At 38.2% G+C, this 25,992-nt stretch overlaps 1 protein-coding gene and 1 long non-coding RNA gene across 5 annotated transcripts in view; one reads left to right on the top strand and one right to left on the bottom strand.

The window, feature by feature from the left end:
• dnah3 (dynein axonemal heavy chain 3) overlaps window positions 1–25,992 on the bottom strand; it is a 120,688-nt gene that overhangs the window by 31,775 nt on the left and 62,921 nt on the right. For all 4 annotated transcript variants that reach the window (XM_069905509.1, XM_069905511.1, XM_069905510.1 and 1 more), the window contains 17 exons: window positions 23,156–23,270; window positions 20,523–20,721; window positions 19,106–19,214; window positions 17,807–17,920; window positions 16,510–16,686; window positions 15,771–15,862; window positions 14,043–14,262; window positions 13,290–13,424; window positions 11,734–11,845; window positions 9,135–9,376; window positions 8,089–8,189; window positions 7,894–7,999; window positions 5,018–5,147; window positions 3,492–3,728; window positions 3,297–3,397; window positions 2,224–2,518; window positions 1,226–1,405 (listed from right to left, as the gene is read on the bottom strand). In XM_069905509.1, the coding sequence (XP_069761610.1) occupies window positions 1,226–1,405; window positions 2,224–2,518; window positions 3,297–3,397; window positions 3,492–3,728; window positions 5,018–5,147; window positions 7,894–7,999; window positions 8,089–8,189; window positions 9,135–9,376; window positions 11,734–11,845; window positions 13,290–13,424; window positions 14,043–14,262; window positions 15,771–15,862; window positions 16,510–16,686; window positions 17,807–17,920; window positions 19,106–19,214; window positions 20,523–20,721; window positions 23,156–23,270 (2,665 nt within the window). The remainder of the gene's footprint in view (window positions 1–1,225; window positions 1,406–2,223; window positions 2,519–3,296; window positions 3,398–3,491; window positions 3,729–5,017; window positions 5,148–7,893; window positions 8,000–8,088; window positions 8,190–9,134; window positions 9,377–11,733; window positions 11,846–13,289; window positions 13,425–14,042; window positions 14,263–15,770; window positions 15,863–16,509; window positions 16,687–17,806; window positions 17,921–19,105; window positions 19,215–20,522; window positions 20,722–23,155; window positions 23,271–25,992) is intronic.
• On the top strand, window positions 7,005–14,276 carry LOC138746898 (uncharacterized). The gene is made up of 3 exons (XR_011347177.1): window positions 7,005–7,135; window positions 7,253–7,287; window positions 14,148–14,276. It is a non-coding gene; the product is annotated as an uncharacterized lncRNA (long non-coding RNA).

Raw genomic sequence — 25,992 nt, 5'->3', positions numbered from 1 at the left:
TATCAAAAGTTGGCTCTTCGATCAGGTCAATCTTTTTTTTTTAAATTGCACAGATATTAAAGTAGCAAAGTGGAAATAATAAAAAAAGTCAAGTGATTAGGCTCCGCCATGGGATGTGGGACTACATGAACAAATATTTTGTTTAATTTACATACCCCAAATTAATAGAGTAGGCATAGCATCACAGTTTGACCATTATTAAAATATATTAACATATATAATATTAACATTAACCCACTGACACAAACCATCAACTTGAATCTAAACTTATCACCTTAAACTAACATAAACCAGTTTAAAATTTCCAAAAGAATAAAATAAACATTTGCATGAAAGGTATTGATCGCAAGGGAAATCTGGCTAAGTCAACCAACATCACTAAGCCAAAGAAGATACATTTAAAGCAGACTAAAATTTGGTACCACACTTAATTTGCAAAACTCATTTACATTGACTGTGAATGAATAGAAAGTGGACACCAAGTAGGAGTAACCAGAACCTTATGTTATTCTGCTACGCTCGATCATCCCAACAGCATTCAGAGCCCCGGCAAGAACACAACTTGGCTCTAAGCAGCTTAGTAATCAAATATTTCCATATTGCTACCATTCAATTAATAATTAATGAATAAGTTGAATTTCTTTTTTTTTTAAAAAAAGGTAGCCTTTCAGTCCAAAGAATGTATATCGGCTCTAATTATCATCTCACCTGTCTCATTTTCCTATTTATTTCCCTAGAACCCATTCCCTTTGACATGCCAATTAACTTCTCCCTCTCCAACAGCATTTCTATACGAGGGCAATTAATCTACCAACCACGCCTTTGTGATAAGGAAGGAAACAAAATTCAGATGAACAAATAGCATAGGCCTAAAATGAGAGGCACTTGTCAAGGAAATTGATATGTATTTCTTAAAAATATTTTCATAATTATACCAGCTTAATGTCAGAATGTATTTAAATTCACAATTCTCTAAATCAGCCATTCTCAACCTTTTTTATTGGCCATGGCCCCCTTAGAATGCTGCTTAAAGTTTTTGGGCCCCTTTCCCTATGAAGAAGTCAAGTTTAGATGGTTTCTTCCATAATTTTCTCCTATCGACTATATTTAAAAAACTTCATGATTTCAATCTGTAGCCCCCCCCCCCCCCCCACCCCATTGAGGATGGCTGGTCAATATAATACTATTTGCCATTTTCTACCAATGCAGGAAGTTTATTTTTTACCGGTTATGTCATTCCTTCCTCCTCCAGGAGGACCCATTGCGGAAATAAACAATACATTTATAATAGTGAGTTTTGATGTATCTTTCCTGTCATACCAATGACCATGGTCAATCCATTGTCGAAGGAGCTCAATGGGTGGTTGGGCTCCATAAATTTCCTTGGCAGGCATATTAAGATCATCTGGAGTCAACACATAAAATACTTAATCAGGATTCTCTCGTAACAAGAAAAAAATAAATATTTTTCAACACATTCTAATCTAATGCAAATTAGTAAAACGGTCTGCACTAGTGCTCTAATCAGATAAAAGCCCTAAATCTCAGGCACAGCCAGATCTATGACTCCAAGTTATCTGCTCCAGTCATCCCAATCTGATTACTGGTCAAACCTATTGAGTGCCTGCTCTATACCAACCATCATGGTGGCTTATGTAGCGACAATGTCAATGAGTTCTAAAGCACAAGATCAGATGTGGCAAATTCACTACAGTAAAATCCCCATCATCTGGAATTCAAGCAACTGGCAGCCTCAAGCACCGACAAAATTAAAAAAAAAAAAATCACAGAAAATCAATAGGTAAAAAAATACAAAAGTTTTAAATTGGTGACCCATCCAGCCGCCCCGCCCACAGCAATCAGTTCACCAATCCACACAACACGCAATCTCAACAACCGGCAAATTCACTTATCTGGCATCTACCAATCCCCATTGGTGCCAGATACTGTATTTTGATACTTAAGTGCCAAAAAGTGACCACAAGTTTTTTTTAAACATTCTATCAATGAAGGAAATGAACAAATCTCTGCATTTCTAAAGAAGCTGCCAAATGTGGCAGAAGCTGCAAATACAATGAAGTAGTTCGCATGTGCCAAATTACAGTATTAATGAGATGAAGGCAAAATAAATATTTAAAGACAATTATTAAACAGAAACAGTAAAGCTTTACAATAAAATTTCTCTTGCTTCAAAATTAATTAAAAGTTATATTCCTAACTTACCTACAAAGACAATTAATTCTTTCCCCACTGGTGGGCCATACACCCCCTTCTTCCTCCTGTCCAATTTTGACATTATAATATCTTGAGTTTGATTAGCAGAGGTTCTGGCAGACAGGCTGATGCAGCTGGGAATGTAGAGCTCTTTGGGCAGCTGCATGAGGAAATTGTTTGTAATCGCAGATTTGCCTGTGCCAGTGGGACCCAACAGTAGCAAAGGTATTTTATGTGAGATGTATATCTCCAAGAAAAAGGTCTGTCTGGCAGTTTCCATGGTAGGGATTATAAGATCTGAAACCTGTAAATCAATATATATAAATTGGAGGAATAAAAATAAACAATATTGCAAAAATTGCACAAAAAGAACTACATGGGTGCTCTGTGATTACCAAGGGAGTACATGTAAAGGAAGGTTGAGAACCACTGTCTTAGAAGGTAAAACATTATAGTTTTACCTCAAAACATTATACTGTTTAGATTTCTGTATCAAATTGCAGAAGAAAATATCAAATTCCTTGTGGCACTGATGGTCCACCTGGTAGCAAAGAGGAATAAACCCTCCAGCCAGAGGATGATTTGCTGATAACAATGCTTTAAATACTATTCGAGTCTGGAAACCAAGATTACAACTACTAGATAATTTAAATTGACAATTGCAAGCAGGATGACCAAAGCTGGAGGAAGTAAATGACCCAGGCTTTCTCCTGCTCAGAATAAAGGACCACACCACAAACATGAATACATTTTCCAATATTTTCAAAATCAAACAAACACTTTTATTTTTAAGAAATGATGTCAACTAATATTCCGATAAGGAGCCATTTGGGGTCAGTAACAACCAGAATTCATGTCCGCAAAAATTCTTCTGACAAGGATCAAATGTATTTTTTTTAAGTGTGAAAAGAAAGTTTTTAAGTGAATATAATTGTTATTTGATATTTAGTCATAAGGGAGGCAGCTTTGCTGGAACATTTAAGAAACCAACACTGAATAGTTTTTATTATCTCAGCCAAGGCAAAAAAAAATCATTAAAGGCGAGTAACAGTGGTAGGAGTTCCTGTTCTAAAAAGTCAAACCTTGGCTCCAGTGGGAATCTCTTTGTCTTTGATTATATAATCGGTCCACAGATTCCACTGTCCACTCCCAACCTTTTTGAAGAAGTAATCGTAGACAGTTCCTGTATGAAGACAATAATATGTGGATTAAGTAAATTAATTATGGGCTCCTGTACCTTCACGTCTTTTTTTTTTTAAATTTGGCTTAAAACTAACCTCTTTCAGGAAAGATATTGTTTTTCGTCAGTTTGACACTCTTGGGACGAGGATTATTGTCATCCATTCCCAAAATCAAATTGCGGAAGAAACTATCAAATTTCTTGCGGCTCTCCCCATTGATTGTGGCACCGATGGTCCAGACGGTAGCAAAGAGGAACAAACCCTGCAGCCAGAGGGTGATTTGCTGACTTGACAGTCCTTCACTATCCTCCTGTCCTGACTGAGCGATTTCACCTGTAAATTAGAAAGTAAGAATTGCTAGCTGTGCAATTTATCACTCTCCTTGAAAATGGATGAATTGGATCACCAGCCAAATCAATGCCAAAAATGTGTTGTTAAATTAATTCACTGAAAAGAAAGAAAGCAGTTCGTCATCCCAAGCTCCCTGGGGATCCAAAATTGTACTAGATATTTATTATTTAGGTTCCTTATGCAATTTTCTCTCACCATTACATAGAATAGAGGCACAATAAAGCCATTCAACTCAGCTAGTTTGTGGACTAATGCTCCATTTGAGACTCCAATCACCGTTCCTCATCTAAATCTATCAGAAGCTCCCTCAATTCTCTTCTCCCTTTTGTGTTTGTCTAGCCTCCCTCCACAGTACTGATTAATCACAGCTTTTTTTTAAATTCTTTTCTAGCAAATTATTTCACCATCATGCAAGTACACAGGAGTATAAGAGCCAGCATCACCAGGCTGAGGAACATCCTTTCGCCCCCCCCCCTCCCCCCCCCCCCAGATAGTGAGAACGCTGAACAATCAAAGGAGCAGCTCACACTCACCATCCGAGACTCTCCTATTCATGAAACAATATCTTTTTATTTATTTGTTTGTTTGCATATATGAATACTGTCCTGCATTATGTCTGGTTGTGTATCTGCGTGTTTTGCACTGAGCACCAGGTTCGTTGGGTTGTACTTGTGCCATCAGATAACAATAAACTTGACTTGACAAAGTAATTTCTAAGTTATTTCCCATCAAGTGGATTATACAAACAGTCACTTTCTGGTATCAACCCGAATGTGATTTCTAGATCAGGGATCCACATGTAGTTCCAAAATTACTGATTCTACTCCCATTTGTGCCCAAGGCTTCAGTTTTGGACCAACAAGCAAAACAGTCACGGGATGTTCATTGACCCTAATCAGATCACCACCCAGAGTGCACAAAAATCTCTTTTTTTTAATGTGAAAAACTGATTCTCATTTTCAAAAGCTCAAATGGCACATTGGTATAGCATGGACAGGTTGAGTTGAATGGCTTTATTATGCATATGTTGTACATAATACTGAGAGAAAACTGCACAAGGAGCCTAAATAATAAATACCTGGTATAATTGTGGATCCTCAGGAAATCTTAGAATGACAAGCTGCTTAGAAATGTATTTAACAATCAATCTTTGCATAGTTACTAAAATATTTCAGCTTGCATTGAAAAGAAATGAGCCTTTGGCAAGCAGGTGAATGAAACAAAAAATATCTGGAAATGCAATGGGCATCAGATGGCAAAGGATCACTTACCCATTAAACAAGAATATAGCCTCATCAAACTATAAGCCAGGTGCATCGGCGAGGTCTGCACAAAGAACTTGCAGTGCATCCGGGTAAAATCCAAACAGGGCTGAATCAGCCAATGGAACATGTCATTGATCTGAAAACAAGACAAATCATCTTCCGAATTGAAGTTTTATTATGATTAATTATTATATTGATACATCAAAATAATTTTTCAATAATATAGTGTTCATCCATTGAGAAGTCAGATATGTACAGAATTTCCCACCAATAAGGCTATATGATTCAAGGAAAGGAAATATAAATTGGGCCAATAGCTAATTTTCATCTACAGATTGCCCCTTTTTCTGCTGTAAATTTATGATTTTATCTCGTGATATTTGCATGATGAAGGTTGGAAGGCTCGCCATCTTAAACTAGACAGCAAGAGGGATACTATAACTAATCTCAATTCTCCTGGGTTAGGAAAGGAAAATTGGTCTTCTTAATTGTTAACGTGATCCCTCGTGTATGTGAATGTTGGAATGGGACTATATTTTGTTTTTGTGCTTGGTTGTCACCAACTGCACAGCCTGCCCACACTTCCTATCAGAACTCACACAGGAAACCGAAAAGGTTAAAGGATGAGACTGAAGTGATTCACATCACCATCCCTGAAACTGTAAGGAGTTAGAATCTTCAGGAGTGAGATGGCAAGCCAAAACAACAGACTCACAATTGGATAGCCAGAATGCAGCACCGTTCACAAGAAACTACATGTTGTGGGTTCAATTTTTCAAACCGGTTGAATATTTAATGATTTTCTTTACACAACAATGCCAATTTCAATGGAATCCAACCGTGCATAGTCATTTAAGTTTTTTAAAAGAACAAAATATTGATCTGCATGAATGCACCTATCATCTTTTCTCCATAATAATTTAATCTTGATCCCTGCCCTATCATCAGTACTTGTTATTTTCTTTACTGTGGAAAGAGAAGTTACATGTTTAAAGTGAAAAATGCGTCCTTATTATTTTTGCAACTCTAATTATATATCACTTCAAACTTAACCTGTTTTATTTAATTTCCTTACTGTCTCCTGGGACAAGAGTAAAAGGGTGAGGTGCTGAGGACACAGTAATTCCTGCAAATTAAAAGCTGCCAACTTTCTTCAATGTGTTACGAGCCCAGAGGACCTCAAACCCCAGCAGCAATAGAAATTCACCAAAACAGTGATTACTTAAAAAGTTGCTTTTATTTTCTTTAAACATAAAAACAGGATCAAACTTTAACTTATTACTATTAACTTAACCCTCTTCTAATTCTAAGCGCACGTGTATGTAATGTGTATTATTCAGGAAAATTCTTTGTTTCACAGTCCAATCATTCACTTCCCACTTCTCCAAATTCACCGATATCAGGCAAATCTTATACTGTGCACAGCATTTAACATGTATGAATCTTCACTAGGCTCTGGTGCTTAAAGTTAAATGATTACCACTCAGGAAGGTTCTTGTTGGATTCTGAGAGATATTTGTTGCTCGTTGGACACACACAAACTGATTTCCTCCAATCAGTTATTTCAGTGTCTTGCCAAAGAAACTTGCCCCATCATGGGTTTTCCAAATAATAACCTCTTCTTCCACAGAGTTTCTCTTGTTTCACTAGCCATCCATTTCCTCTTGTAAGGACTACAAGGGTTTTTAACAGATTAAACTCAGAACTCACAACCCATCTTCAAAATGGGGTCTTTCAACAAGCCTGCCAGCTTGCCATTTTGCAGCCTCATTCCAAACCCAACATTTGAAAGATTGAATGAGCATCAGATGGGTTTCTAAAGGCTAAGGCTGATTTTAATCAAGAATTAAGCAAGGGTGATTTACGACTGACAGCACTGGGTTCAATTTCCCACAGAAAACAGACATTCGTTAGTTGTTAACATGCACAAAATGCTCCTTTTCTTTTTTTAAAAAAAAGGATACTGCATTGTAACATGCCCTTATAGCCCACAGGTCCGCACCACCCAAATGTGACCAGTTAAACTTCAACCCTGTACCTCTTTGGAACCTGGAAGGAAGCCAGAGTCCCCGAAGAAAACACGTGCAGACACTGGGAGAATATACATACTCCTTACAGACAGCGGTGAGCTTAGACATGAGTTATTGGTGCAGCAATAGTGGCATGTATGATTTATCCACAAAGCCTGGCACTTTATTTCCCATTCCAAACATCATGATTGTTTCTTTTCTTCTTTCAAAGGTTTTCAAGACAGCAAATTACAGGATGGATGTCTGGTGGGTAGTTAATGATCAGTCCGAAACAACACTAGAAAGTACCACTGGTGATTCCAGAAGAATGTAGTTTTAAATATTATGAATTACTTTAAATTTCAAATTTAGATACACAGCATGGTTACAAGCCGCTTTGGCCCATGAGCGAGCCCCTGCTGAGTCAATTGACCTACAACCCCGGAACATTTTGAAGGGTGGGAGCAAACCAGAGCACCCAGAGGAAACCCTCGCAGACATAGGGAGAATGTACAAACAGCACCAGATTCAAACCCTGGTCACTGGCGCTAACCATGTCGCCCAATGTTCAGATGTTTATCTGATGTTACCAATTTCTATTTGGAGACATTCTCATTTATCTTTTATCTAGAGTCTACTGTAACCTCACAGATAACTGAACTATAAACCAACCCAACAAGAGGGGGAGGGAATTGAATTTTGTTAAGTCACTGCTGGAAACATGAAAATAGAGAAATACAATTAATGTCAAAAATGAGTAACATCTTAAAGCTCAGCATGTACCTAAATTGCATTAGTCACAATGAATAATAACATAGCTAAGTTTTCATATACTTTAATCATTTGAAATATAAACAAAAAGCAATGAGTTACCAGTTCCTTATGTTCCACAGTAATAGTCGGTGGAAGAGTGTCCATGTAAGAATCTTTCAGTGGTGTCCAACCAAGCTGATGGGGTTCCAGGTAAATCATACCACACCTGTTAAAAGAGGTGCCCAATTCAGCAGTTGGAAGAGTGGCAGCATCTTGTGCTGACGGCTCAGGCTTTGATAACATCACAATTAATACCTGCTAACTGTCGCTGGAGAAGCCTGTTCCAAATCTGCTGGCTCAAATATTAAATTCATTTTAGGATTCATTTGGATAATTTCTCCACTCATCAAGCATAGCTGGAAGACAAACGACAGAAAAACCATTATGAGCGACTCAATGTCAGATAGTATTTCATCCTTTTTATTGTTACTAAATCAAGTGACAGAGATGAGAAAGATCGCCCAACTCTGAGGTAATAATGGCCGTAATTACACAGCCCTCCCTACACTTGTTACAGTTCTGCTATAATCTTATTGAACAGTACTTTAAGGTGGCTATGGTGCATTCTTGAACATAGTCCTTCCTTTCAAATTTTAAACTAAAGATTCCAAAGGGTTTTATGGCAGTTCAGATCCACATTTGCTGGATATCTGAGGTTAATCTGGGATTCAGGTTTGGTTTGGTACTGCTTCTTGGAGTCTCTGGCGGCCTTGGGGTTGGGGGGGCGGGTGGGGGGGGGTATAAGTCATACCTAAATTTTTGTGGAAGGTTGACTTGCATGTCTCAGAATTTTAAACTATTGCATCTATTTAATGCAAGAAGGGTAATTAGCACATTACATGAATTTACTAATAAACCTTTAACTAAAATGTGAGATTTACAATGCTGTTTTCTTCACTGAGATATGGTTGAAGGATGGGCAGGTCTAACAACTCAATGGATACATAACTGTGCAGGCAAGACAGAGGGAGGAGATATTGCTCTGTTTGTTAAAGATTGCATTACTTCGGTTAAAGGAGGATATCCTAGGAGGCTCCTCAAATGGGGGAAAATTGGTAGAGGTTAGAAACAAAAAGAATCCTGTCACTTTGCTCAGGATTTATTATGGACTTCCTAGCAATCAACAGGAGATAGACATCAGGGAAATGCAATTAAAATAGGGCTTTTGTACTGGCAGATTTCAATTACCCACATATTAAGAGAGACTGCCTTAGTGTTTGAGGCTCAGAATGTTTGACTGGGTCCAGGAGAGTTTTTTGACACAGGGAAGGAACATTTTTTTTTTTTTTAAAAGTACCTACTTTCTTATTATCATCTAATACAGTGTTCATATTTTCAATCCAAACAGCATCGACAGGTCCATCAAATATGATCCACTTTCTTGCATCAGTGATAGAAGTTGCTTGAGTTCGAAAAGCTGTGGCGAGAATCCCGTCTGTCCATTCGTGGCTGACAGGATCAAAGCACCCATACAGCTGGCCCATGGTTACAGCCTTAGGATTTATTATGCAGTATTCAACTGAATATTCATCCATTAATTTAGCTTCAGATTAAAAAAGAAACATTTAAGATGATTTAAAACCACTTACAATTTAGAATTTTCTATTCCAGCACTTAAAATTATGTTGAACAACCGTGTTGAAAATTCTCACCTAACATTATACAATATTCTGCCAATACCGCTGCCACGTGCATTTCTGCTATTTTAGCTACAGTGCTTTGTATTTCTTAGTCAAATCTACTTTTTTTAAAAAATTACTCAATCAAGCTGTACCTGTGAAATTCTATAAACCATGACCAAGGCAGTCTATTCCTGGCCAAATGTGTTTGGGCCAATATTTTGAACTCACAATTAGTGCAAAAGATTTTTTTCCCCAATATTTCTTTTGCATTGTAAAATTTAGACTGACCCATTAGTCTGAATGGTCCCTTTGCATTACTTTAAAGTTGTAAGTCATTTAATATTAGCAGAAGTATTATACTTAATCAAACTGTTTTTATGTTTTAAATAGTAAAAACACAAAACGCTGGGGGAACTCAGCAGGTTTCGCAGTATCCACAGGATGTAAACAACCAACATTTAGGACTTGAACCCTTCTTCGAGGCAGGGGCTCAGGCCCAAAACTTTGGTAATATCTTTACCTCCTATGGATGCTGCAAGACCAGCTGAGTTCCTCCAGCATTTTTGTGTTTTTACTACAATCACAGCATCTGCAAACTTTTGTGTTTCACTTGACATTTTAAATGAACAGATTAAACAACCTAATTTCAAGGTATCCAAAAGGTCTGACACACAAATTGATCGACAGCCAAAAATAGTTTCATCCCTGCCAAGCCCCTCTTCATACTTCCCATGGCTGGCTAGTTATTCATTCTAGTTCAAATTTATTGCCACTCATTCAGCAGTGTCAGAGAGCTGACTAAAGATTGCTACAAATCTCAATTAGTAATAAAATGTATCAATATCTATATATATCTGGCTCGAAGATTCCAAGATCTTAATTGAGCTTTGCTACCTTAAAGTGTACCCAAAGTTGGATTTAATACAAATAATTTCATTTCATTTGGAAGGGGTAGACATTTTTTAGTATTTAGAAGTTAAAATACATTCACAATCAAGTTTTAAGTAAGGAAACACACAACATTGATGAAGGGCTCAAGCCCGACTCCTTGGGTATGTTTCTTTATCTTTGCCACATAAGGTACACTGTTTGACCTGCTGAGTTTCTCCAGCATTGTGTTTCTATTTCTAACACGCTGTCCACAAACTCTTGTGTTTTACCTCTCATTAATTTTGTGACAGCTTGGAGGAGTAAATATGAATTCGGAGTCGGCCATTCCACCCCTCGAGCTTCTTTTCCGTTTTAATAAAATCATGGCTGATCAGACTGTAATCTCAACTTTACATCCCTGCCTACCTACAGTAACCTTTTAGCCTATCTGCTCATGCCTTGAATATTCAAAGGATCTGTTTCCACTCCATTTTGAAGAGATTCAACGGCTCACACTGCTGAGAGAAAAATATTATTTCATCTCTGACCACTATTTTTCAATAGTGGACCCTAATTTTGGATTCTCTAATGCGGAGGCATCTTCTGCACATTCACATCTACTCCCCTCAGGATCCTCGATGATTGAATCAAATCCCTTTTCATTCTGCTTAGATAAAAGCCTAGTCTCTCTAATCTTTCAGACTGTCAACCCACCTATTCCAAGTATTAGTTTAGTCAACCTTTTCCGAACTATCTCTGCTATTAAGGTCCTTCCAAGGTCTATTAGGCCAAAATTGGACACCATACTCCAGATGGGATCTTACCACTGCCTTGTGCAACTGGGGAAAAAAATCTTCTCTACTTTTGTTTTAAACTCTGTTAACTTTCCAGATTACCTGGATAATAACTTTTCACAAATCATGCTTCGGTATCTCAGACTTATCACCATTTAGATACAGGTACACAATCCTTTATCTGGACATCTAAATTCCAGAAAGCTCCAAAAATCCGGTAAGTGGGGAGAAAGGCAGCAGCGCGAGTCGGGCGGCCGGGGAACCGGCAGCACGAGTCGGCGAGGGGGGGGGGGGGTTGGGGGGAGACGGCAGGACAATTCAGGTGGGCTTAAATCTGGCTTTCCGAAATCCGGAAAAATATGAAATTCAGAACACACCGTCCCCCAAGGGTTCCAGATAAAGAACTGTGTACCTGTAATGTATTTCCTTTTTTATTTTTTCCTGACAAAATTCATATTACCTACATTTTGTTCCATTTGCTGGATTTTTGCCAACCTATCTTTCTTTGCTTTTTATTTCCACTTCACAACCTAACAGCTTTGGAGTTTATAAATGTTCTCCATTTTGCAAAGCTATTAAAGGTAATTTGCTTGAATTATTGGATAAACTGTTACCTGCATACAAGTCACCAAGAGCTCCTGCTAAAACTTTGAAGGCACAGGTTTTACCTCCCATTGGATCACCAACAATCATAAACCCATGGCGTACTAACATCATCTCATAAATCTGTTGAAGCAAATTATAAATTAACATTCATCAATAATTAGGTTTGATCTCTGACAAAATCAAAGGTGAAAAACCAAAAAAAAAGCAAAAAGTTAATAAAAAATTCAACATTGAGACAGCAATTCCCAATCCTTGTTTGCCTTTGTCTCATTTATATTTCACCAATCTGTAGCAATCCTGAAGCACATCTGATTATGGGAAAGGAAAGGATCATTAAGATCATAGAGTGACACCTTTATATTAATACATTAGAAGTCTGAAAATCCAGGCTGCTCAGGGATTGGGTTGGTCTGGATTTTCAGGCAATACTTTAAACATTCAAATATAAGGAGAAATAAAGAGATAAACAGATAAATGTTGACAGTATATTCATTAGCAAATACACCGTGCTTCATTTATTTTTCCTTAAAACTGCCAAAATTGGACACCATAAGAGAAACACAAGCAGGAATAATTCTGTGTTAATCTACAGGTGGCTAATTTAGTGAAGCAAACCAGGATTCCACTGTCAAATAAATATGAAGAAATAGTTTTCACCCTTGTTGCCACTGTGCATCTGTGGCACTTACGCATGCATGCACACATACAAGAGCCCACTAAATTTAAAAAGCCTGTGAGTTATCAAGAAGTCTGGATTCTCCAGTGGTCCAGATTTCTGGCATCCAGACTTTTGGACTTCTACTGTATACCTGCACCCTGAATGCAATGATGACGTAGGTAAATGAAGAGGCCGTGAAATTCTGCAGCATTTCTATTGACATCTTAGCATAACCTTGGCCACAGAATCCAGTCAGAAAGAGTGACACCATCCATCCACAATTGTCTACAGCCATCAGTTCAGAGAAGATCTGATCATTGATTTATATTCAGTCATGAAGCTGAGATTGATGGAAGAGAGATAAAGCCAAGTTCTGCTGACCAAATACACAAATTAACACTGTATTCTACTTTGATTTGTCAATTGCAGATGGTTCAGTTTGTCAATTTATTGATATCCAACATCAGTCTTAGCACTTTTTTAAATAGTGGCATATCTATTTAATCTTATTTTATTGTCATCTGATGTACTATTTATGATGAATATGTCAACACAATAAGATACAGCAGGGTGAAAACTATTTCTTCATATTTATTTGATAGTGGAATCCTGGTTTGCTTCACTAAATTAGCCATCTGTGGATTAACACAGAATTATTCCTGCTTGTGTTAACACAGAATTATTCCTGCTTGTGTTAACACAGAATTATTCCTGCTTGTGTTTCTCTTAGAAGTAATTCCAGTCAGTAAAAACAGACCATCCATTTCGCTATCTGAAAGTGTATGGTATGGTGGGACAAGTGTAGTGAAAATATATGTAGAATAAAGTAGTTGATCATCATTTAAAAAATCAGCACTTACTTTCTTAAGTAAGAAAATGATAATCAGATAAAACAATTTAAATGACCTGAATAATCTTCTCAATAAACCATGGAACTGGCTGTAGCTTCATCTTCTTAATGTTGCTCCTCAATGCATTAAGGAAAACTTCACGCTCTGGAACAGGGAGGACTACGCCAGGGAATAAATCGGATATAATGCCCTAAAGTGAGGAGATAGGCAGGTTACATTTTAACAAAAAAAGGCTGGCATTCATATCATGACTTTCACGTCTCTTTCGGATGTTCCGAAGCCCTTCACCGTCGACAATGAAACATTGGTGAATGCATCTTTATCTTTGCTTTAGAAAGGGCACTGTTTGACCTGCCGAGTTTCTCCAGCCTTGTGTTCTTACTTCAATCATGGTGTCTGCAGATTTTCGTGTTTTGCCGCAATGAATTACCACATGCCAGTTAATCACAAATCTGTATACCTGTTAATCACAAATCTGTATACCTGTCCCAATGATTCCACAAATGCAACGTTTGGTTTTGAAATATTGAGAACCAAGCTAAAAACAGAAAATGCAGGTGATGCAAGGTCTACATTTTTAAAAAAGGCTAATAAATAATATATTTTTACCATTGGGTCTCAAGCATTTTATTTTTGGGGCACATTTCCAATAAATTAATTCTTCACATGATCGTTCATCACTCATGATTCTGCCGTACACACTTACACTGCGTGATAATTATTTTTTCCAAAATCTATTTGCAATAAATTAATCAAGTTGTGCTCAGTTTCCCAGAGGGATTTTACTTCCATTTTAATAATCAGATACCTGAAACAGAGGTACATCCTGGGCCAAAAACTTGGCTAAGTTCACATCCAACAGGGCTTGTAGTAGTAGTACACTCTCATCCTGATCTGTGAATTTTAACTTCAGGTTCCCAGCTGCGGTGAGGACCGACTTTACTGCACGCATGCCATAATCGTAGTGATGTTGTAAAGATAGCTGCTCAGAGCACAGACGGTAGGTAGCCACGATCTTCTGAGAAAGACTGGGGAAGGAATATTACAGGTGAGTATTGATGGAGTGAAGAGAGCTAAAGAACTGTACTTTTATTTAACTCTCTTATTTTAAATTACAAATAATGTAGCAGACAAGAAAACACTCAGGTGATCCTTGAGCCAGAGAGCTGCATCATTTCATACTGTAAGAACACAATGGTTCCAAATGCAGTTTTCATTTGTATTGTCAGTCCATGTTTTAACCAGAATGAAAGCAAAAGGTATGCTAACAGATCCTGAAAGTGATCCATGTAAAATATAACAATCAGACATGGCATTATTTGCTGGTAATGTTATGATAATGAATAGGATATTGTGCACATATAAGATGCAATGCAAAAACACAATGCTTTAGAAACTCAGCAGACCAAACAGTGTACTTTATAGAGCAAAGATAAAGATACAGAACTGACGTTTCAGGCTTGAGCCCTTCAACAACATAATGATGTTGAAAAGCTTGATGAAGGGTTCAAGCCCGAAATGTCGGTTCTGTATCTTTATCTTTGCTCTATGAAGTACAATGTTTGACCTGCCATGTTTCTCAAACATTGTGTTTTTTACTTCAACCACAGTGTCTGCAGACCTTTGTGTTTTACTTTGAAGATGTAATGCATGTCACTCAAGTTCTCCGAACAGTTATTTCTGCTACTGGTGTTGCCAAAATGTGTAGAGTTAGGGGAAGGTTATATGATCCCAGTAATACCACCAGGTACCTATATTACGAGCACTTGGCTGTCAAATAAAACCAGAGTTGTTACCGGTGATTTTCACCGGATACATCTCAAGGATCTTTCGTGGTGGCCAGCAGGTACTTTCAAATGTATTCTGGTCAAATTTTCATCCTCTCTGATTCCAGCAAATTTTTGCAGGGAATACAAGGAAAGACTGTGGATTCTCAGATGTATAATATTGTCATGCTACAGGATAGAAGCCACATTAACAGTGACGTTGCTTTTTTCCTGTGCTCAATTCCTTGGCAGATGTGGCTTCCATTGGTCAAAACCAAGTTAGGAAGATATTCCTGAAACTCCAAAAAAAAAAGGAGTTACTTCCTGCATTATAGGGGACATGGCTGGTGTCAGTGGGAGATCAGAATAAACTCTCTACAGTAGGCAGGTGATGGTCATTGTACCCAGCTTTTGTTAATAATGTGATGGTCTCTCATTCATCTCATATGCAAGCACTTATTACATCACAACAAGTAAAGCCATATAATGCTGGAGAAACTCAGCTGATCAAACAGCGTAGTTTATAGCCAAGATACATAATTAACATTTTGGGCATGAGGTACCCTGATACCTTGACGAAGGGCTCAAGCCCAAAACGTAACCTGTTTCCCAGCTGAGTTTCTCCAGTATTGTGTTTTTACTTCCACTATGGTGCCTACAGACTTTTGTGTTCCACCTTTATTGCAGATAAAGTCCACACAGATTCAGATAAAATATCAAATATTCCTTAAGAGGACTTTAAATAAATGAAAATATATTTAGTTTTTAACCTTCGTGAGTTAATGAACCCCATTGAATAAAGGGAAATTTCACCAATCAGAGCATAGTCTGGAACCATCATAGCCACTGTTCGGAACAATGCCTGGAAAAAAAATAACAAAATAGCACACATCAAAAATGTAGTTTCAGAAGGGGAAATCAACTAGAACCAGGGGAAGAAATGCACTCAAGACTTCAAGTTGGAGTATCTTATTCACTTAAATAAATGACATCTTCAGTATATTAGCAACCATGGGATTTTTCATTCAAAATCCAAACATAATTTTGATATAGAGCTTATTTGGTTAACTGCACTTCAAGTTCCTAAACTGCTCCAGAGATCTCAAAGTCCATTAACATAACAGTTCTTTGCTAATAGCTATTGTCTAGCTAGTGTGCGCACTGGAACTGAGTTTACGGTATGATTAAATATTATTGAACAGACAAAACTATCTCAATTATAAGTGATGGAAGGAAAATATTCCTTTGGGCGATGAAGAGAAATGAAATTACTATGTGCTACTTTTTTTTTTTAAAAATCAGGAAAAAAATTCCCAGAGATTTCAGCCATCATTATGACAAAGTACATAGAGATGGTAAATCAGACCGTATGAGGTAATAATTAAATCGTCTTTAAATCTCATTCGATTTTTTTTCAATGCTGTACAAATTATTTGCTATCATTTCCAAACAATTTTAAACATTGCAACTTGTTTGGAGCATCATAAATTCATAAAAATTGTGCCTTACCTTCAGGTTGTCTGGAAGTTCTGCCCGACCTGCGTAGCCAGGATTCATTGTTATAAAGACTGAACACGTTGGATTCAGAGAAAGTTCAGTACCTTCAAAGTGAAATGTTTTAAGTTTCCGTATAATTGCCCGCTGAATACTCAGAATCTGCTGTGCAACCACAGACAATACTTCAACCTGGGGATTGAAACAATAACCCAATACTGAGAGTTTTAATTTTCTGCCAGCTCTTTTCTGCTTCATTATATAATCCATAAAGAATAATAATTGCGTGCTTTATGGCAAGATAATGCATTTTGTCCTAAAAGATGGCAATCTGCCATAACAAAAATCATTTTAAGAGGTTCTAAACAACCGTTGAATAATTTGACCACCCCTTGTCCGAACCTCTATGAGTGAAGTATGAAGATAATTCTACTGCAAAAGAATTAAAATGAGAGCAGGTAACAAATCCCCTCCAAAGTATTCCAACTGTACTACTCCTTTGAGTGAGACACTCACAGGAAATGGGGAGTGTTTAAATGTGCATTTTGGGAAGTGTTATTAGCTTATGTTGAATTCCATAGGAGGACGAAGAAAGGAAGAAGTAAAAGCTTCCCTTTTTAGAATCCTAAGATAGAAGAAATCCAAGTGGATAAGTAATTGAATGCAATCAATTTCCCTTGTTACCTCAGGTGAGAACATTTGGACCTCACGACCCAAGCTCCCCACATTTGTCTTCAGAGCCACCCTCACTACCAAATGGAAAATGTGGGTTGAATGAATGGCTTTAGTCACAATCTAAATAAAGCCTATTACAGGGAAAATGGTAGTGCGTTTTGAGTTCAACGTTGTCAGACAGCATTAAATTTGGTCACATCACACAGGTGATACTGAACACAATAAAGCAGGTGTTCCTGCTTCTGACTGTTTCCAGGTGATCTCCAGTGAAATTATTTTATGTACGTTTTGGTCAACAACAGCCTTAATGTTTTTTTCTTAGTTTACTCTTTAAATACCCACAAAACATTAATCCTACTCAATGGACCAGCAACTATTTGTGATGAGAGAGAGAAGGGAAGAATGCCAGATTTTTAAAAAAGGGACCTGAAGGGAAAATAATAGATAAGAGTACCCCTTCATATCTCTTTTATGTTTTCTTCTTTGACTTCTTATAAGTTTCTTATTTGTCAAAATCCACCACAGGAATTTAATGTAAATGTTTAAGTTCGCAGATGTGACTGCATCAAGTGCTGTCTTTCAACTGAAACTAGATATTGACTCTATGCAACTTCACCACCTAAGTCAGTGTAATTACCTCAATTCTGTTGAACTCATCAAAGCAGGCCCAAGCTCCAGATTGGGCAAGGCCCTTGAAAAATTTCCCCATGGCTTTGTAATTCAGACCATCAGAGCAGTTGAAAACCACACACTGTAATAGCAAAAACATCAGTTTTGTAGTACAGCCTACTTAAAGGCAACATCTGCATAAATAGAGAATTGAAGTAATGTATCACAAAGGCCTGTTCCCCATATTTTTTTTAAGATTTGACCTCATAGCATCATGTAATAACATCTTTGAGATCAAGATGATTATTGGAGGCATGATAATGGCAATTTAAAGCATTTGTCATTTTTTTTTTAATTACCTACCGGAACCACCATACAAATAACCTCATTATGGCAGTACACATATGCCCATGACTTCATGTCTAATGCTCCATGTGCATCATTTAGCCATGTTGCCCTTTGTCTCTGAAGCTCATTCAATTGAATTTAAAATGATCAATTTCAAATATTACACTATATTAATACGACTCCATAGTAAAATTACTGCCATCAACAAATAATGCAATCCGGAAGAGGAAAAAGTGTGTATCATGGCTAATGTGACTTATGGTGTGAAAAATAAAAAATTTAAAAAAAAACAAATAATGAAATCCTACACATCAGTTGCTCAGGTAAAAAACATTTGTAATATTCACCTTCACTACTTGGACAGTAATCTGCTTGAGCACATCTCTTGCCTTTTGTAGAGCTTGTTTAATCTTTATTTTTTTCACATGACCATATAACTGATAAGATAAGCATTTTTCTTCAATAAGCATCAGCCATGGCTCAGTTGGTAGCATGCAGTCCAGAGCTTTGAACACCAAATAAGCGAGTTTTCAATGCGTTACTTGATGAAGTGGGATGTTTTGCATGAGACCTTAAACTGTTCCAATCTGCTTCCTCAGGTGGATGTTAACATTTCAATGGTAACATTTTATGGAACAACATAGGAACCAATTCTGATGCCCTGTCCAATATTTATTCCAAACTCAGCACTGTTAAAATTGTTCATCACGTTTTTGGTAAAAATGGCTGTTGGACTTCCAATCATTAATGACAATTAAATCTCAAAAACAAATATCATTCACTATGCTGGACAAAGCAACAGCTAAGGGAATGAATGAAGTACTGAGGACTGCACCCAGAACTAATCACACCTTTGGCTAGGCTGTTCCAGGGTATCGAGTAAACAAATGGAAGTAGGAAATGGAAATTGCAATCAGTTTTCTATGAAGTGTTACTATGAAAGCCTTAAATGACAACCATGTATTAGACATCAAATTACCTGCTTTGCTACAGCTTTTGCCAAATCTTTTGTTGTTTCTGTTTTGCCAGTACCTGCAGGTCCTTCTGGGGCACCACCAAGATTTAACTTTAATGCTCCCATCAATGTCCTTGGTGTATCAAAAGAAAAGTACAACATTTAATCAGGAAACCAAAGATAACGTGAATCTTATGAATTGTCCAAATCACCTGAACACGATTAATATTCTTCTAAAGGCTTTTTACAATTTCAGTGCTTTTATTTGTCTAGTTTTTTTTAAAAACATTGAAAATTAACGATAGAAAGTATCACTGTTCTATTATAGTTATGTCTCTTTACATTATTGCACCGCCTTCCAAGTAGAATTTGATTCCATTCATAGTGAACCTGTGCACTCTAAGTATATTCCTCAAGTTATGGTTCAACTTCAGTGATGTTCTCCAATCACATTCTGATCGTTTATTTTTTTCTGACGATATTTCTGGTTTAAGGTTCCAAGGGAAAACCTCAATCAGGGGAACTTATGTTGCCTTTGATAGCAAAAACAAGAACTATTGTCATGAGAAACCAGTCGGGATATAAACCAATCACTCTTAGTTGGTCTGAGCTATACAACTTCCATCCCGCAACAATGCATTAAGTGGCATGGCAATCCCCTCAGTTTTACTGCATCACTACCTAAAATTAGTGAGAGAGTTCCTTCAACAGAAACTTCACAGGTAATGAAGCATCCATTAGATGTCCATGCATGAATAATTGAAAATCAACATTCATGTTTTTTTGTCAATAAGCATCTGAATATTAAACAAATATTGCCAAATCCATAGCTGTCCTGTGAATTTGGCAACACTAGCTGGGAATTTAACTGAGATTTCCAAAATGACTTCAATTGTTGCATACGTTTGCTGACTGAGCTGATCGTCAATTGAAAGATCAGCATTGAGGAGAAATATTTATCTGGTTTTCAGTTATAGTCAAACAAAGTCAAAATGTATCATCTTGATGAAGGGTTTCAACCTGAAACATCCCGATTTCTTTCCCCCACTGATGCCGCTCTTCCTGCAAAGTTCTTCCAGCAGTTTGGGGTTTTATTTTTGCTTAAAAATACACAGATTTGATTTACTTGGATTTTTTAAAGATACAAAAAGGACTCTGGATCAATTTGAAATGTTCAAATGCATATTTGGTGGATATCAAACACTTTTAAACTAGAGAAAAATGAACTTTCCATTTTCCTCTTTGAGGACAGACAGTCAACATCCTGTTGACCTGCTAACTTTCAGCACCCACACGACAGAAAACTTCATTCAATGACAATCTTCATGCAAAGGCAGAATTACTTTGCAAAGCTATTAATCCAAGTTCCTATATGCAACACACAAAATGTATTTTCAGCAAAATGTACAGTTTCTTTCAGAAGAAATAAGTTTTATTTTACCTGTAACATCGATCAGTGAGAGGTGTTATGACAAGTCGTGCAGAATTACCCAGATACTCATAACCATAAGTCAAATCAGTGGTGATCATACGTACAACAACCTCATTTTCTTCCCAGTAATTTCTCAGCTGGGATATCCACACGAAATCATTGAGACTTGATACATTAGCATCTGTCAATTGGGCAACCACATCACGTGCTGCACGAACAGGAAACACAAATGGGATTCATTATGGGCTACATTTTGACCTCTCAGTCTTGCCCTTCCCCCCCCCCTCCCAATACTTCTCCATGAGGTACAGTTCTACAAGACCATAAGACAAAGGAGCAGAAGTAGGCTATTCAGCCCATCAAGTCTGCCCTGTCACTTAATCATGAGCTGAACCATTTTCCCACTCAGCCCCACTGCCCTGGTTAGTCAATCTCTGGCTAAATTACATCCAATAACCTGGCCTCCACAACTAACTGGCAACAAATTCCACAGATCTACCACACTCTGACTGAAGAAATTCCGACACATCTCTGTTCTAATCAGATACCCTTTAATCCTGAAGTTTGTGCCCTCTTGTCCAAGACTCTCACACCATGGGAAACAACATTTCTGTCCACATCTTTCAACATTTGAAATGTTTTTGAGATTCCCCCTCATTCTTTTAAATTCGAATGAATACAGGCCAAGGCCCTTCAAATGTTCCTTGTAATGATAACCCATTCATCCCCAGAATCATTCTGGTGAACCTCCTTTGTACCCTCTCCATCATCAACACATCCTTTCAACAGTCCTAAAGCTGCTCTCAAGTTTCAGTGACTTCAATGGCAATTATTGGTACAAACCATTAACAACTCAAATCTGGAACATTTTTCTGTCCACTAACACACTCTTCTGGAATATGATACTACCAGGAGAGGCTATAAAATTAAAACTGATATCACTTCCTGAAATGAAAAGATTGAGGCTAATTATTGCATTCCTATCCGAATCCTGTAACCAACTGATCAAACCCAGAGTCTCAGCTGTGTACTTGCCTCACATAAAGGCATGGCCTTACTTGGATGGTCTATTCATGCTACTGTCCCATGACTGCATCAGCAGATCCAGCTCCAACAGGGTCATGAAATTTGCAGATGACTCAACAGTAGTTGCCTCATGAGCAACAAGTATGAGTCACACAACAGAGAAGAGTGACAACCGGAGTCTCAACGTGGACCAGATAAAGATGATCGTGGACATCAGAAGGAACAGGAAGGACCACCCTCTACTAAACATCAATAACTCCATAGTGGCGAGAATAGGGAGCACCAAGTTCCTTGGCGACCACTAAATTCCTCACTTGTCAAGAAGACGCAAGAGCAACTGCACTTTCTGAGAATGAATCAGGCAAGACTACCGGTCACCTTTATGTTCACTTTCTACATGGCAGGGTTGAGCAGAGAAATGTATCGGAGGTCAATCCACAGGACCATAAGAGTAGCAGAGAGGATCACTGGAGTCTCCCTTCCCCCCATTAATGTGATCTACTGGAACCATTGTATGAAGAGGGCGCGCAAAATTGTTGAAGTCCCCTTCCACCCCATACACAGCATCTTTCAGCTAGTCCCATCAGGAAAGAGATACAGGAGTATCAGAGCTAGCACCTCCAAGCTGAGAAACAGCTTCTTCCCACAGGAAGCAAGAATTCTGAATGACAAAATGAAATGCTCACACTAACCATCCGAGACTCTCTTATTCACAAAACAATATGTATAGTTATCTCTATGTGTGATATGTCCAGTTGTGTCTCATGTTTTGCATCCAGGACTGGAGAATCCTGCTTTGTCAGATTGTACTTGCTGCCTTGAATTTGGAGTATTTTTCAGACCAGCCAACTTCATCTTCCTTAGCCTGTGCTCAAATGGTTGAAGTGTCCAGGTTTTCCTTGGTAGGTTAAAGCTGGAGACTTTTTCAAGAAAGTTGTTCATCAGGTCGTGGCTAGTAATATTTATGATCGGCCATCAACAGATAGGACTGTCATTAATTTGTAAGGATGTGCATTACAACAGAGGATCCTCATGCTTGCTCTGCCATATAAGTTGATCTTTAATCTTAGTCACTTTTCTGTATTAACTACATATCCCTTAATATCTAAAAACATCTGTCCACAGTACTCTTGAATAGAGAGTTCCAGTGATTCGCCCACTTCTTAGTGAAGAAATGTCTTTGCATCTCAGTCTTCAATGGCTAACCACATATGATTAAAAGATGACCTCTGATTCTGAGCATCTATACTGGTCTGTCAAGCCTAATAGGAGTGTTCTACATTTTAATTAAGTAATCTTTCATTCTTCTAAATTGTAGCCCATCTGCTCATAACATATTAAATAATCTTCATCTGTCCTCATTGGTCTCGATAAAACTGCCACCCAAAATGAAGCATGATCCAGGACAACAAAACTTTTTAAGGATTCCCTTAAAAAAAAAATTTGAATTTGTCATGTTCACATTAAACAGCTGACTTTTAAAAGTTTTTGTTGTCTGAGAACTAAATATGGTCATTTCAGTTCTGCCCACATCCCCAGAAAAAAATTATTACATGTTGAAACAAGCATCTACTGTTACTTCTCCCTCAGATAAGAAGCTTAAAGCAAATATTTACCATGTACGTCAATGACAGTAAGTGCTCCAAGAGTCATACGTTCTCCACCAGATAGCTTTCCTCGCACGAGTTCCACAATTTCATTAATTTGTTCATTGCTTTTCTTTAGGTAATCCTTCAAAGTGATGGGAAGAGAGTTATTGGTGCAATAAAAGAGAAAAACGGCAATCAATGTTTCCCCCCCCCCCCCCAAAATTTAAAATATTTACTCCTCTGCTTAGGTTTATTGCACTGAGTTCTTCCAGTCATTTGTTTTTCTTATTCATCCAAATAAACCATTAAATTGCTGCCAAAATAATCTTCGTGCCCAAATTATAAGGGTGAACTTACACTGAAAGTAAAAGCTATGGAAGATGCAACTTGAGCATTATTGCCCAAATTGACCCAAAGTAATTTAAAAAAAGCAAAAAGTCCTTTCTCCAGGGAGTCCCAATTAACTTTGTTCTGTTTGGGTCTTGAAGAGAAATTCATACTGCATGAATCTTGAACTTCTAGAGCAGTGGTTCCCAACCTTTTTCTTTCCACTCACATACCACTTTAAGTATTCCCTATGCCATAGGTGCTCTGTGATTAGTAAGGGATTGCTTAAGGTGGTATGTGAGTCGAAAGAAAAAGGTTGAAAACCACTGTTTTAATTGTACCTATTGTTATGTGCACAGTTTCACAACTCCAAAGAAATGGGCCAATGACAATTTTTCTCAAGCAAAATATTTCAGTAACAATTGGGTCTAGAGCAGTGCTTCTCAACCTTCCCTTCCCACTCACACGCCACCTTAAGCAATCCCTTACTAATCACAGAGCACCAATAGCATTGGGATTACTTAAAGTGGTATGTGTGTGGAAAGAAAAAGGATGGGAACCACTGTTCTAGAGCAATTGCTAGTTGAATGCAGCTTAATAGCAAATTTTACTGATTGAAAACTATACAACCTTATGGCTAATACAATAGTGACTGGTAACTATGAACTCAATCATATGTATCTGCCAATGGGTAACCAATTTTATTGGAGAGTCCCAATCTTACCTAAACTCATCTTTACTTTACACAATAAGTAAATGAGGTTCATTACAAATGAATTTGTAAATATTTCTGGTGAAAGGGATTGTAAATATTCCCTCTTAAAAATTAAGATGCATTGAGTGGCAGTTTGTGTAGCAGTGAAAACAACTTGGGTTCAAATCTGTAACGAATTTATACATTCGCTCTGTATCTGTGTGGGTTTCCACTGGGTGCTCCAGTTTTCTCCTACCCTTCAAAATATTCTGGAGTAGTTGGACAATTGGGAAACATGGGCTCGTGGGCTGAAAAGGACTGTTACCATGCTGGATGTCTAAATTTAAAACCTTGCATCTCAGCTGGAAGACCAACATGAAAAGAACATGTGAGAGCAATTTGATTTATATTATTAAAGAGTTTTGTGTTAATACAGCTAATTGCAATTTTGTTGCAAGTTAACCAAGAACTGAGAAAATTATGCACAGCTCCACCGATGATCATATGGCCTGGATCAAACTCTACGCTTGGGATTCACTGATTGTTGTCGCTCCATGCTGCAATGACCATGCTCGACATTGACCATAGATGGTAAATCAAATTGTTTGTTACCTTCATACATCGCTTGACTTTTGAACATAGGAATAGCTCTAGGTGGATATTTTTTGGTTAATGCTGGACACCTTTTGAAATTAATTATATTTCAAATATAATTTGAAAATAGCCAGGGGACCTAAGCACCCCCAACCTCCACCCCACCCCCACTCCCAAGAGCCACAGCACATTGAAATACAAGTCTTGTTTTCTTTTCACCTCATAATTTTTTTTTAATGTAGTCAGTAGAGAAGTATGGAAGAAACCAAAACTTGACTGCTTCACATGGAAGGGAGCCCATATACATTTAGCAGAGTCCTCAGGGGCCATAACTGAAAAATGGCTGACCCAGAGGATGGGAGTAGAACAATTTCTGCAAAAATATAGTAAACGCATTGTAGAGCTCGTCGAAAGAACCAAAGACTTGTTGATCCAAACCAAGGCTTTTATTAGCAAAAGACCGGAGCTCTTCACAGGTGGCCGACCAGTCCGGAATGATCCGACCTGGCTAGGGACACAACCCTTTAAGGCCCAAACAATAGGTGTGGCTTAGCTCTCAGCCAATCGCTGTAAGCACAGTCTAGATACAGTAACTATATACACTATGTACATTGGTGATAGATCTGTACTATCACATTCACCCCTTCTTGGAGAATTGACCCGGGAAAAAAAAAAAACAAAAACGAGGGAGAGAATGAAAAGGAAGGGGTAGGTCAAGGACTGTAGCGGTCAGGGGGTCTGACCATCCGGCGTGACCGCCGTGGTGCCGGGATTGGGGTCGCTGGAGTGGTGTCACCAGCGGGCTCATCGGGTGCGACTGCTCCGTCACTCAATTCCCCAGTCGTTTTGTCGGCAGGGTGGCCCGAGTCATTGGGGTGCTGTTGGTCCTTCTGTTGCGGCACGGGGCCTGGAGCATAAGGAGTTGGGGGGTTTGCTGGGTCTACCGCGTCCTGAGCTAGGTCCCGCACCGAAACAGTGTCCTCCCGCCCGTCTGGGAACTCCACGTATGCGTAATGTGGGTTCGCGTGGAGTAGAGTCACTCGGTCGACCAAGGGGTCGTTCTTTGAGTGCCGGACGTGGCATCGCAAAAGGACGGGGCCAGGGACGGTGAGCCATGCCGGTACAGTGGTTCCCGATTCGGATTTCCTCGGGAAAAGGAACATCCTTTCGTGGGGGGTGGCATTTGTTGCAGTACATAGGAGGGAGCGGATGGAGTGTAAGGCACTAGTGAGAACCTCCTGCCAGTGAG

The sequence above is a fragment of the Narcine bancroftii genome, chromosome 12, assembly GCF_036971445.1.
Source record: "Narcine bancroftii isolate sNarBan1 chromosome 12, sNarBan1.hap1, whole genome shotgun sequence".
Taxonomy (NCBI): Eukaryota; Metazoa; Chordata; class Chondrichthyes; order Torpediniformes; family Narcinidae; genus Narcine; species Narcine bancroftii.
The sequence above is the reverse complement of the archived record's forward strand: the minus strand, read 5'-3'. Positions and strand labels throughout refer to the sequence as shown.